The sequence below is a fragment of the Musa acuminata genome, chromosome BXJ1-8 (assembly GCF_036884655.1).
Source record: "Musa acuminata AAA Group cultivar baxijiao chromosome BXJ1-8, Cavendish_Baxijiao_AAA, whole genome shotgun sequence".
Classification (NCBI taxonomy): domain Eukaryota; kingdom Viridiplantae; phylum Streptophyta; class Magnoliopsida; order Zingiberales; family Musaceae; genus Musa; species Musa acuminata.
Window position 1 is genome coordinate 1,815,271 of NC_088334.1, and position 13,763 is coordinate 1,829,033.

General features: G+C 46.5%; 1 protein-coding gene across 2 annotated transcripts; it reads left to right on the plus strand.

Annotated features, from left to right (window-relative positions):
- Nucleotides 1-702: 702 nt before the first annotated feature.
- LOC135584674 (transcription factor DIVARICATA-like) lies at nucleotides 703-2,159 on the plus strand. Of its 2 annotated transcripts, XM_065081240.1 has the most exons (3): nucleotides 703-862; nucleotides 962-1,384; nucleotides 1,469-2,159. In XM_065081240.1, exons 2-3 carry the CDS (start codon nucleotides 999-1,001, stop codon nucleotides 1,959-1,961), a joined length of 879 nt encoding a protein of 292 aa, XP_064937312.1. In that variant the 5' UTR covers nucleotides 703-862; nucleotides 962-998; the 3' UTR covers nucleotides 1,962-2,159. The 2 variants fall into 2 exon arrangements, with proteins under 2 accessions (XP_064937312.1, XP_009412979.3); XM_009414704.3 differs by having other exon boundaries at nucleotides 703-1,384.
- Nucleotides 2,160-13,763: the final 11,604 nt, after the last annotated feature.

Sequence of the window (13,763 nt, forward strand, 5' to 3'; positions counted from 1 at the left end):
TATAATACTTTAAATGATTATCGAATTCGGGATCATGATTAAGTATCATCGGTTCGTGGAATCACGTGGCAAATATGAGAATTGTGAATTAGTGATTTTGCTGGGTCAATCTCTATTGGCGCCACATCATCTTCCTCATCGGCCCTGATTCCTGATGATGTGTTGGATATACATTGACTGAATGTTGTCAAAGTAGGATCCATCTGTTGACATGTTGATCAAGATGCAATGAAAAGTTGACTTAGTGTTGGATATTTTATCGACTCGACTACCTCTTTTCCTGCTAAATCTACTTCAAATCCAATTAAAAGATTTCAGAATCTAATTTAAATGGATCGAGAATAGATAATACTAACAATAATAATATAATACCGATATTACTCACATACTTTTAATCTAATTAAGGATATGTCTTTGATTCTGTGTCTCGATGCCGTACACGTAATCGCGTGGTGTCCGAGCTCGTGACGCCGCGAGGTGGTTTCGGAGGGTACTTGAAGGCCGCGGCGATTGTTAGGGAGGAGGGCGTGCCGAGAGAAATATCTAAACCGAATTAACAGACCTAATAAATTCCAGTTGCTCCGTTAAACATGGGGAATCCAGAACAACCTGTTGGTTCACGACTTCTCCTTTTTGCCCCTCCCCTTCCGTTGCTGATATAAACGGAGACGAGAGCGTCGTACTGTTTCGAGAGTCCACAAAGCTCCGCCAATCGCCAATCGCCAATCACCAATCACCAATCACGGTCGATCGAGGAGGAGGAGGAGAGAGAGACAATAAATGTCTCGACTGTCGTTCCTTTCCAGTCTTCGATCTCTCTTCCCTGCTTGATTTCCGTCTCAGTCCGACGGAAACGATCTGGGTGGGTTTTGATTTCTCTTGTTATTGTTGAGTTTGTTGCTGTATTTGCCGTCGCAATGCCTACTCCCACGTTGAGTCGAGTTAAAGATTCGATTTTTAGGCGAAACCGGAGAGGGTGCCCTCCGCGAGATCTCCAGATGTCGACAGGATCGATGACGGAATCGACGTGCTCGAGTCGGGTCCCTGACCGGAGTGGTGGGGGTTGGACCTGGGAAGAGAACAAGCTATTCGAGCTCGCCCTGATCGACTTCGAAGAAGACACCCCGGACCGCTGGGAGAAGGTGGCGGCGTGCGTGCCGGGCAAGACGGTGGAGGAGGTGAACATCCACTACCAGCGTCTCATCGACGACTTGAATGCGATAGAAGCTGGGCGGTCCTCGTACTATCCATCGTTCGCGTCCAACTCGGAGGACTGCTACGCGCCAAAGCAGCCTTCCTGTGCCAGAGGAAAGAGGTCCGCGCCGAGGGCACCATCGGAGCATGAGAGGAAGAAAGGAGTGCCGTGGAGTGAAGAGGAGCACAAGTACGTTTCCCACCCACATCCTGTTCGTCGTATTGGCATGTGTTTATTGTCTAAGGTCATCTTGCTCGTCAACATATTTTGCAGGCTATTTCTGATGGGTCTCTCGACGCATGGCAAAGGGGACTGGAGAAACATATCTCGAAATTTCGTGACCACCAGGACGCCCACTCAGGTGGCCAGCCATGCCCAGAAGTACTTCAACAGGCAAAACTCGGGCGGCAAAGACAAGAGGAGATCCAGCATTCATGACATTACGATTGCCAGTTTGTCACACGACGAGCTGCTCGCCGCCGCTCGGCTGCGGACTCCCACACCGCAGGCGCAGGCTACTTCGACTACTCTGCCAAGGACCTTCTCCTTGCAACGAAATGACGCTGCTGGTGTTTCTAATGCACCGGTGCGCGCGAGGAACCAGTTCATGCAACAGCAGTTTGGAGCAGCACCATATGGGATGACAATGCAGGTTCAGAATCCGCAGGATGCCGGTCTCCATGGTAATGTTATTTGTGACGATAGTTCCCTGTTTCAGATGCAGTCAGACCAGCAGTTTCATGGAGCCGATTTCGGACAATACTGACCAGAATAATGGACCGGTGTCACCGCTGCTCGTCTCGGGGCATCGTAGGGCAGTAGATGAGTGGGTCATGCAAACTCGAAGAACTAAGAATTGGTTAGGCAGTCAATGTATAGGGCATTAAGTTTATCAACGCTTGTTTTCTTATACTTTATGCCATTTTACACCATAGATAGTCGTGAACATGTCCTACGTTGATTATGTCCGTTGACTCTGAATGGTCTGTGTTCGCTTAAACAACTTTAAGTCGTGGCCTCGGGACCGACACGGTTTGGTTCGGATCCGGCTGACGGGGATCTCCCTGGGACGTGCCTCGAGACTGTTGAGGTGGTCGAGATCCCGGTGCTCCGATCAAGATGGGGTCGCTATCCTCTCCGGGCAAGAACTCCTCACCTGCGCATCCTGTGGGGACCTTTGGCTTTGCACCTGCACAAAGGTCGGGTCGGGGGAGCTCGGCCCGACCCCTCTGACGATCAAGTTAGTGAGCCCGACCCCTCTGACGATCAAGTTAGTGAGCAGTCGTAGCGGGTTTGTTGGTTGTCGTCCTCTCTTTCCCGTTTAGAATGCGAGGGTATTTATAGGGAAGCTTACTGTTTTCTGATGTGCCCGCTTGTAGGGGGCAGGCTCGTACTCCTGGTAGCGTCTGACACTGGTGTTGGCGTGGCGTGAAGGACCGAGCCAGGATATTTAATGTGCCTCGGTCGACGTTCCGATCTGTTTGACTAAGTGGTGTCAGGCCAACCGAGGCGTCATCTGGGGCAGCTAACGTCAACCCGAGTCTTATCACCATTATTACCCTCATCATATCCCCCCCCCCCCCCCCCCCCCCCCGAAGGAAGCTATGCGTCGGTCATTGTAAAGGGGGGTCCGAGGCATGGCTTCGGCTTTAAGAAACTGTCCCAGCCGGGCGTCTTGCCGGTCTGTTGCCAGGGGTGTGGGAATCGTGGAGTTTAGCAACTAAGAAGGGTTGGATGTGCAGCGGTGACCCCGGGTAGTGTGCGGCTGAGGAGCATACTCAGTAGAGCAGGCCGAGCGGAGGCTATGGTCTCGAGGAGCATGGAGCCAAGGAGCACGACGCAGGCGGGCTAGTCGCGCAGGTGTGGTCTCAGGAAGCATGGAGCCGAGGAGCATGACGCAGGCGGGCTGGCCGCGCAGGTGTGGTTTCGGGGAGCATGGAGCCGAGGAGCTTGACGCAGGCGGGCTGGCCGCGCAAGTGTGGTCTTGGGCAACATGCAACCGAGGAGCACGACGCAGGCGGGCTGGCCACGCAGGCGTGGTCTCGAACAACATGCGGCCGAGGAGCACGACGCAGGCGGGTAGACCGCGCAGAGGCAGTCTTGGACAGACTGCGGCCGAAGGACACGGCTCATGCGGGCAGGCCGCACTGAGGTGGACTCGGGCAGTCTACGACCGAGCCGTGTAAATACAGAAGGGGGTTAGGCCAGAGCTAACCGCGAGCCGGGAGGCAGTCAGGTAGATACTGAGCCTTCGCTCGGAAGAGACTGAGGCAAGGCCTAGATTCCTTTTACGAGGACTACATCGGATAGCCACCGCGGGTGCTTGACTTCTTCTATGGAGCTCGCTGCCAAAAGTCACTCCTCCTCACGGCCACCCAGGCCTCCGTCGCGACGTACTGGTTAGCCCGCTGGAGCATATCTGGTACTGTGGTGGGGGTCGCTCCACGAGGGACCAGAGGAATCTAGAAGGTCGCAAGCCTATCATAAACTGTCACGCCCCCCTGAATTATCGCATTCAGGAAGTGTGACCCTGTCTAAAAATCAATAATATTATAATTGATCATCAATTCAATCCAGGATCCAATCTAACAATTTGAGGATACTAAGAATCATTCAAAAATCAATATTCACAATTCATAAACATGTACATTACATAAATCATAATCCACTTCACTTAGAGATTCACAAAATCCAAAGACAAGTCAACTAAACATCAACCACAACACAAATCCATAATCATAGAAGTATATACAATCACAAAAAGATAATTATTTACCATGAGTTCTTATCCTTACACATCTTAAACTTATCATTCCATACACATGAGCGGTCCTTTGACATTTTACAACACATAAGTATCAACAGATCCTTAACATTACATCAGAAGTAAAGTTTACTATACAACAAAAACCATCATCCAACAAAGATTAGCTTAAAAATCTTCTAGCCTTTCACTGCTTTAACCCAATTCTAGCTTTTCAGTGTGTGACAAGCTACCCTGAAAAATTTATATAGCAACGGGGTGAGCATAAAGAGCTCAGCAAGCGTCTAACATATCCATGGCGATAGGAAAAGTTCAAGCAAGCTTAGTATCAAGATACAAAAGTAGAAATACAAGTGTTCATTTGAAGTCATCTCTTTTGATATAAAATCACAAAGGTTTACCTCGTTCAAAAACAGGCATTAGACATAACAATAGGAGAAAGGAAATTAGAGCATTTCATTGGCAAAGGAAGCATTTAGGCATGTATCAAATGGCACATGAAGTATTTAGGTGCATATCCAAAGGTATAAGAGTGTTTGGGGGCATAATAATGACAAACGAAACACTTCAAAGTATAACAAGTGAACCGAATAATAAACACAAGCTTGTATGTCATTCTTGATGTAGCATGCATTCCATTTTTATCCAAAGCATAATATGAACTCATAAACAAAACTTTGGATATCATATCAATGAGCATAGATGGCGCTGTGGGACCACATACATAATGTGATTCATCCATTTCTGGATGACCACCAAGCATAAGTCTCCCACGTCTGGGAGTTCCATCCACCCACGTCTGAATGAAGTCAATGGGGCCGGCAGAGCAATCGCGGGCTCTAAGCATAACTCCCTTTACCATTTCTGGCAAAGGTTCACAATATCCCACAAGACACCAGAGTACAAAAGGGTAGTATGAACAATAACATTGACACATATCAGAAACACATGCGGAACAACGAAGATATGCATGTGCCTTATCAAACAAGGAAATGCAAACAAAGCATTACATAATAAATTTCAGTTATACAATAATTTCAGGATGAACAATACAAGAACTTCAAAGGACTAATATAAAGCTCAATTGAAGAAGAATTTAGTAGAAATCATATTTACAATAGGATGAAAATTGAATAGGCAAAACCCAACAAAGTTTTCAACTATGACAGAATTTGAATGGTACGTTTTCTGAATTGTTCGAGTGACCAAACATACTCCAAATCACTAAAAATAGGTGTCATTGGAAAGCTGTTTCAATCTATTTTCAGATAAACTCAGATTCATAATTTTTTGAGTTCTTAACAGGAAGTTACAACAAATAGAGTAAAGGAAGGTCAGAATTGATCATCCCTGTTTTGCAGACTTGATAGAATCGATTTAAACAGAAGTTTTAGAAGGCAAACATACTTCAAAATTTCCAACTAGGTGTCAAAAGAAAGATACACGAATCTAGTTTCCAAGGAACTAAGTTTTGCTTAATTCAGAATTTTCTCTAGAGAGTTATGAGCAATTTAGTAACAGAAGGTCAGAAATTTCAATCCCTATTTTGCAGAATCTGTAGGGTTAATTGAAACAGAAGTCTTAGTAGTCATTTAAACTCCGAATCATTCAATCTTAGTGTCAAAATAAAGATATTTGAGTCTAATTTCAAATGGAATAGGTTTTGTCTAAATCAGAGTTTATTACAAAATGTTATGACCGAAATATTGAATAGAGGTCAGATTACCAAAAAAATTTCAGATTCATGGATTTGTATCAAAAGGAAAGAACGGTTTGGTACTTGTTGGGAAATCATGGGGGGCGACATCATATGCGCAGCGGAAGAACAAGAAAACAAAAATCCCCGATTCCCAAAAAGATGTTCGTCGTCGTGCGAAGATTGGTGCGCAAAATCCGCAAAACACAAAACTGCGTATAGAGATTGTGTTACCTAGGGAGATCGTATATCCCTGTTTCCTTGCAGATCCTCAGGAGAGGGTGAAGGAGGTCAAGCGTCCTCCTCTCTAGCGGTGATCCACACAGCAGGGTTGCGACGACGCTCCTCAAAACTCCAGGCCTACTCTGAGGTGGAGAGGGAGAGGAGAATAGGAAGGGCAAGCAAAGACTCTAGCCTATGAGGCTGTGAATCCCTCCTATTTATAGAGATCCCGTGTCAAAACCCTAATGGGTCCTTTCCCTAGTGGGTATTGGATCTGCATCCAATAAGACAAGGGCTCCGTCGGATATCTCATATCCGAACCTCTACTCATCGCAATGCCTACCATATGTGTGTGACCCTCTAGGCCCAATATCGAGCTGGCCGTGAGTCATACCTGTCAGAACTCCTTCTAACTAAGTGAATTATTATCTCTGTAATAATTCACTCGACTCATCGACTACGGAAGTACTAGGCCACTACGCCGTAGTCCCCAGACGATACAGGGGAATCCAATCCATTGGACCTGTCTGTCCTCAGTTACCATGTACCTATAGTCCCTCATCCATCTAATATCCCAGAGACCATATATCAAGCATGGTGCTGTCAGACCCATACGGTTTCTACTTGAGTCTCGCTCTAATCGGATTCTCCCGGAGAACTCTTTCTCTCTCAACCCGAATGACCCTGGCCAGGGATTTGTCTGAGCAAGAACACATGGGATATTCCTCTCATGATACCGAGAGTGGATGATCCTCTATCGACACTCAATAGCCCTCGTAAGGTCGACTACCACTCCCAATGACCAGCTGTACTAGATCTGGGAACAGCCAAACCTATAAGTCTGGTATCAAAGAGTGGAGCACTCATACAGGACATCCTTGGTGTCTCAAGTCTAAGAACCAGATACACCACTAGGACTACGGAATCGTTGTCTGACAATAAGGCATCATCAACCATCCAGCATTCCGTAAGCGGATCAATCAGTGAACTCATTCTCCAATGAGCACCTGTATTGTATCCCTAGTGTCCCTACACGAGCAGCTATGAGACCAGCTGCATCCATCATATGGACGGGTATACAGCACACCAGTCTATCCGGTTATCACGATGTCCCTCTCGAGTAACCTATGACCGGGATTATTTAGGATATGTGTTTAAAGGTGAATCGATCTCATTATCGTGATCTCATCACGATCCGATTCCCATTGCACAAATCCAAGGACATCACAATACATATGCATTTATGCAATAGTTATAAAGTGATATACGCCAAAAAATATAATAAGCAAAAAGATTCTGTATCAAGTCACACGTGCCATCACTCACGTGATTGGCTTGCTGGGCACTTATGACTAGCAATCTCCCACTTGACCTAAAGCCAATCACCTATGTGTCTGATCCCCATCAGACCCCTGTGACGCTCAAAGACAATCTGAGACAATGGCTTTGTTAGTGGATCTGCAATGTTATCTTCGGATGGAACTCTTTCCACTGCTACATCTCCTCGGGTCACGATCTCTCTGATAAGGTGGAACCTCCTCAGAACATGCTTAGATTTCTGATGAGACCTAGGTTCCTTCGCTTGAGCAATTGCCCCGTTGTTGTCGCAATATAGGGAAATCGGCTCCTCACTATCCGGCACGACTCCCAAATCTGTGATGAACTTCTTCAACCAGACTCCCTCCTTTGCTGCATCTGATGCAGCAATGTACTCCGCCTCTGTGGTCGAGTCAGCAGTGGTATCTTGCTTGGAACTCTTCCAGCACACTGCTCCTCCATTCAAGGTGTACACATACCCTGAATTCGACTTGCTATCATCGACATCAGACTGAAAACTTGAGTCAGTATAGCCTTCAACCTTAAGGCTATTACCTCCATATACTAGTAAAAGATCCTTAGTCCTTCTCAAGTACTTAAGGATACACTTTACTGCTTTCCAGTGCTCCAAGCCTGGATCCGCCTGATACCTGCTCGTGACACTCAGAGCATGCGCTATATCAGGCCTAGTACATAGAATGACATACATGATAGACCCTATTGCTGAGGGATAAGGTATCATATCCATGTTCGCCCTTTCTTAGAATTTTCAATGCCAAACATTTTGACAATGGTTTCTATGTACCTGGACTGGGACAAGCCAAGCATCCTCTTGGATCTATCTCTATAGATTCTAATCCCCAAGATATATGATGCTTCCCCTAAGTCCTTCATGGAGAAGTGTCTAGATAACCAAGCCTTTATTGTGGATAGCATTCCTATGTCATTCCCAATGATGAGGATGTCATCCACATATAACACCAAAAAGCTAATAGCGCTCCCACTTACCTTCTTGTACACACAAGGCTCATCTTCGTTCTTAATGAAGTTATAAGATCTGATTGACTCATCAAATCTTATGTTCCAACTTCGGGAAGCTTGCTTTAGTCCATAAATGGATTTAAGCAACCTACACACTTTATCTGGGCAGTTCTTGGACACGAATCCCTCAGGTTGCATCATATACACCTCCTCCTCGAGGTTCCCATTGAGGAATGCGGTTTTTACATCCATCTGCCAGATCTCATAATCATAGTGTGCTGCAATAGCCAATAGAATTCTGATGGATTTTAGCATTGCTACGGGTGAGAAAGTTTCGTCGTAGTCAACACCTTGCCTTTGACGATACCCCTTAGCCACTAGCCTTGCTTTATAGGTCTCTACCTTTCCATCTACTCCGATCTTTTTCTTAAAGATCCACTTGCAACCGATGGGTACAATACCTTCGGGTGCATCAACTAGGTTCCAAACCTTATTGGAGTACATAGAATCCATCTCAGAATTCATGGCTTCTTTCCACTTCCCGGAGTCTATACTCATAATAGCCTCCTCGTAGGTCTGAGGATCAATATCCTCTACATCCTCTGCTCTAATATGTCCCACATATCTCTCAGGAGGATGGGATACTCTATCAGACCTGCGTAAAGTTGAAACTTGTGTATTAGATACCTGAACAGACTCGGGCTGTAGAGTGGTGCTCGAGCTTGGTTCTCCAACCTCGCTCAATTCTATCATTCTCCCACTGTCTCCGTCAAGAATGTGTTCCTTCTCAAGGAACACTGCTCTCTTAGCTACAAAGACCTTTTGGTCCTCGAGATGATAGAAGTAATACCCACAAGTTTCCTTGGGGTATCCCACAAATTTACATCGCCCTGTCCTTGATTCTAACTTATCGGGGTTGTGTCTTTTAACATGGGCAGAGCAGCCCCAAATCTTAACTACTTTAAGATCAGGCTTCTTCCCTTTCCATATCTCATATGGTGTAGACACCACCGACTTAGTTGGAACTCTGTTCAGAAGGTAAGCTGCGGTTTCTAGGGCATATCCCCAGAATGAGATGGGTAGGTCAGCGAAACTCATCATGGACCGTACCATATCTAATAATGTACGATTTCTCCTTTCAGAGACACCATTGAGCTGAGGTGTATAAGGAGGTGTCCATTGGGATAATATCCCATGGTCCTTGAGGAAGTGAGTAAACTCTGTACTTAAGTACTCACCTCCTCGATCTGATCGAAGAGTTTTGATACTCTTTCCAGTCTGGTTCTCCACCTCATTCTTATACTCTCTGAATTTCTCAAAGGCCTCAGACTTGTACTTCATTAAGTACACATATCCATACCTTGAGAAATCATCAGTAAATGTAATGAAGTAGGAGTAACCTCCAATGGCATGAGTTGACATGGGTCCACATACATCACTATGTATGAGTTCCAACAACTCAGTGGCTCTCTCTCCAGTTCCACTAAATGGAGAGTTGGTCAGTTTTCCACGAATGCAAGGCTCACAAGTTGCATATGACACATAGTCGAATGGATCTAGATATCCATCATTTAGCAACTTTTGAATCCTTCTTTCATGGATGTGACCTAGCCTACAATGCCATAGGTATGCACTGTTCAACTCATCTCGTTTCCTTTTGGACATATTTATATTCATGATATGTGGAGTGGTGTCTAACATAAATAAACCATTATGCAATGTTCCTTTCGTGATGATCTTATCATCTAATAATATCGAACAACCATTGTTCTCAAAAACAAATTTATATCCACTAACTGTTAAACATGAAATGGAGATAATGTTTTTGATAATAGAAGGAACAAAATAACATGCATCTAATGCAATAAAAGCTCCACTAGGCAGATGTAGGGCGACCTCGCCAACAGCTAAAACAGTAACTTTTGCTCCATTACCCATCTTGAGGTCCATCTCGCCTCTCTCTAGTCTCCTAGGCCTTGCCAGAACCTGCAACGAATTACATATATGATAAGCACTACCGGTATCTAATACCCATGTGTTATCATAAGAGTCTGACAAATGGAGACCGATCATGAATGTACCTGAAGCTTCATCAAGCTTTTGTTTCGCTCTTTCTGCAAGGTACTCTTTGCAGTTTCTCTTCCAGTGCCCATCTTTACCACAGTGGAAGCACTGGCCTTTGTCCTTTGTTGGGTCTTTCTTAGCAACCTTTGCTTTACCTTGTTTGCCCTTGCCCTTTCCCTTCTTAAGGGACCTTTCTGCTTTCCTTTTCTTTCTGGTCTCACCAGTGTAGAGAACTGGCTTCTCTTTCTTAATAGTACTCTCTGCCTCCCTCAACATATTGAGGAGCTCTGGGAGAGTCACCTCAAGCTTGTTCATATTAAAGTTCATTATGAACTGTGAAAAGGAATCTGGTAGGGACTGAAGCACAATGTCCACACACAAGTTATCCTCTAGGACCATTCCTAGACCTGTGAGTTTCTCTATCCACTCAATCATCTTTAGGACATGGTTCTGAACCGGTGTTCCCTCAGTCATCCTAGCGCGGAAAAGGCTCTTGGATATCTCATATCGTTGAGTCCTTCCCTGTTCCTCAAACAATTTACGGACATGTAGGAGAATGGATCTGGCATCCATCTTTTCATGTTGTCTCTGTAACTCTGGAGTCATAGAGCCCAACATATAGCACTGAGCAAGAGTGGAGTCATCAATGTACTTCACGTAGCGAGCGATCTCATCCTCGCTTGCCCCTTCTTCGGGCGTAGGCATCACTGTATCAAGGACGTACACGATTTTCTCCGCTGTGAGAACAATTCTCAAGTTACGGAGCCAATCCGTATAATTTGGACCAGTGAGGCGGTTGACATCAAGTATGCCACGTAAGGGATTTGAAAGCGACATTTTCTGAAAATAAAGATGTAGCAAAAATGAATAACATGCAGATTTTGCAAGAAATAAACTATCAAGATATGGACTTCTATCTTAATATGCTCCCACTATTTTACTAACGAGTCACGCGACACCCTCAGCACGTGAAACGGAAGTCTCCGGCAGACTTCTAGTGGGGATCAGGATCCAATCAGCGTCTTAGTGTAACCTCGAGGGACTCGACCAATCACACTAAGCCTAAAAGGTAGGCAACTCTTGCCGATCACAACTCCTTGTGATTCCCGTCCTGTTCGGCCGCCGAATCACCATGGCCTCGAGGGACTCGACCAACCATGATGCTCGGTTAAGTCAACACCTTCGTTACAAGATGAGTCTGATTTGATGATATACCCTCGAGGGACTCGACCAAGCATATCATGCCCTCAGGTCACCGGTGACATCTCTATGTCGTAAGCAAGATAGCGAATCGCGATATAGGTGAGTCTCGAGGGACTCGACCAACTCAACCTACACCGGGATTCGGTTCCTACTCATAACGATGGAAGGCCACGTGGGTCAATCTAATTGCCTCACGTTTACCGACTTAATATTATCGAGAGATGTTTCTATGATTTGGTCTCCTATTATGACATGTCACACATGTACATATTTAATATATATCTACATCGCATGCAAATATATATACATATCTAGTATGTGTATAAGCAATCACACCAGATGATCATGGACCACAACCTAATATGATTAGGCCCGAGCCAGTAGGCCTAATCACTCACATCAAGATCTATGTGTGCAACGGTGCATCTCCATGCCTTGTGATCGTCCATCTCGTCCTCGTTGGTTCCGTCGACATCTTGATGCATCTTCATGCATCACGATCGTCCGTCTCGTGGGTCCCGCTATGGCTTCCACGCTCCCGCTGCGCCTCCTCATGTGATTACAACTTAATCATAGGCACGCAGGCCCGACAATAAACGAGAAATATAATGGAGGTTCACAGACCTCAATAATAATAATCACAAGTACACACATCACACGGTCCATGATCATCCGTCCACTCATCATACATCACATGTATAAATAATCGTCATTATGTAGGACTACTAGATAATAAAAATAATAATCAACTAAACCTTTTAATTAATTAATATTTTCTGAAATCAGGGATATATAGGGAATTTCTCAATTCCTAAGGGTATTTTCGTAATTTGGACAAAAGACAGAAACTGGAATTTCTCAAATTCCGAGGGGCAAAACTGTCTTTTGCGCAGAAAACCCTAATACCCTTTCCCCTTTTCGCTGCTGCGCCGCCGCCGCCGCCACCCTGCTGGCGGCGGCCTGTGCGGCGAGGGCGAGGGCACTGCCCTCGCCTGCAGGTGGCACGCCCGCTGGGGTCGCTGCCGCTGCAGGTGGGCGCCCCCGCGGGCGCCGCCGCCTTCGCGGGCGGTTCTGCCCGCGAGTCAGCGCCCGCAGGTGGTGCTGTCTCGCTGGCGGCCGCCCCTGCGGGGTTTTTGCCCGTGGGAGCAGCGGCCACAGGCGCCGCTGCCCTGCGGTGCCTCAGCCCGCGCTGCTGCCCCGCGGCGCCTCTGCCCGCGGGCTCAGTGGCCGCAGGCGCTTCTACCGAGCGGGCTCCCAGCCCCGCCGGCCGCAAGCCTGTGCAAGCAGACCGCCGGCCGGCTGCTGCAGGCACAGCGCTTGCGCATGCGCCGGCGCTGTGCTGCCTGGCTGTGGCTGCGGCTGGCTGCAGGCATGCAGATCGAGGGCAACAACTGTTGCTGCCCTTCCTTGCTTTTGCGTCAACGATTTTGACGTCAATATTCTTCCTAAACACAACACACGCAGTTCAAAAAACCAATCATTCGCACGAACAACCTGGCTCTGATACCACTGTTGGGAAATCATGGGGGGCGACATCATATGCGCAGCGGAAGAACAAGAAAACAAAAATCCCCGATTCCCAAAAAGATGTTCGTCGTCGTGCGAAGATTGGTGCGCAAAATCCGCAAAACACAAAACTGCGTATAGAGATTGTGTTACCTAGGGAGATCGTATATCCCTGTTTCCTTGCAGATCCTCAGGAGAGGGTGAAGGAGGTCAAGCGTCCTCCTCTCTAGCGGTGATCCACACAGCAGGGTTGCGACGACGCTCCTCAAAACTCCAGGCCTACTCTGAGGTGGAGAGGGAGAGGAGAATAGGAAGGGCAAGCAAAGACTCTAGCCTATGAGGCTGTGAATCCCTCCTATTTATAGAGATCCCGTGTCAAAACCCTAATGGGTCCTTTCCCTAGTGGGTATTGGATCTGCATCCAATAAGACAAGGGCTCCGTCGGATATCTCATATCCGAACCTCTACTCATCGCAATGCCTACCATATGTGTGTGACCCTCTAGGCCCAATATCGAGCTGGCCGTGAGTCATACCTGTCAGAACTCCTTCTAACTAAGTGAATTATTATCTCTGTAATAATTCACTCGACTCATCGACTACGGAAGTACTAGGCCACTACGCCGTAGTCCCCAGACGATACAGGGGAATCCAATCCATTGGACCTGTCTATCCTCAGTTACCATGTACCTATAGTCCCTCATCCATCTAATATCCCAGAGACCGTATATCGAGCATGGTGCTGTCAGACCCATACGGTTTCTACTTGAGTCTCGCTCTAATCGGATTCTCCCGGAGAACTCTTTCTCTCTCAAC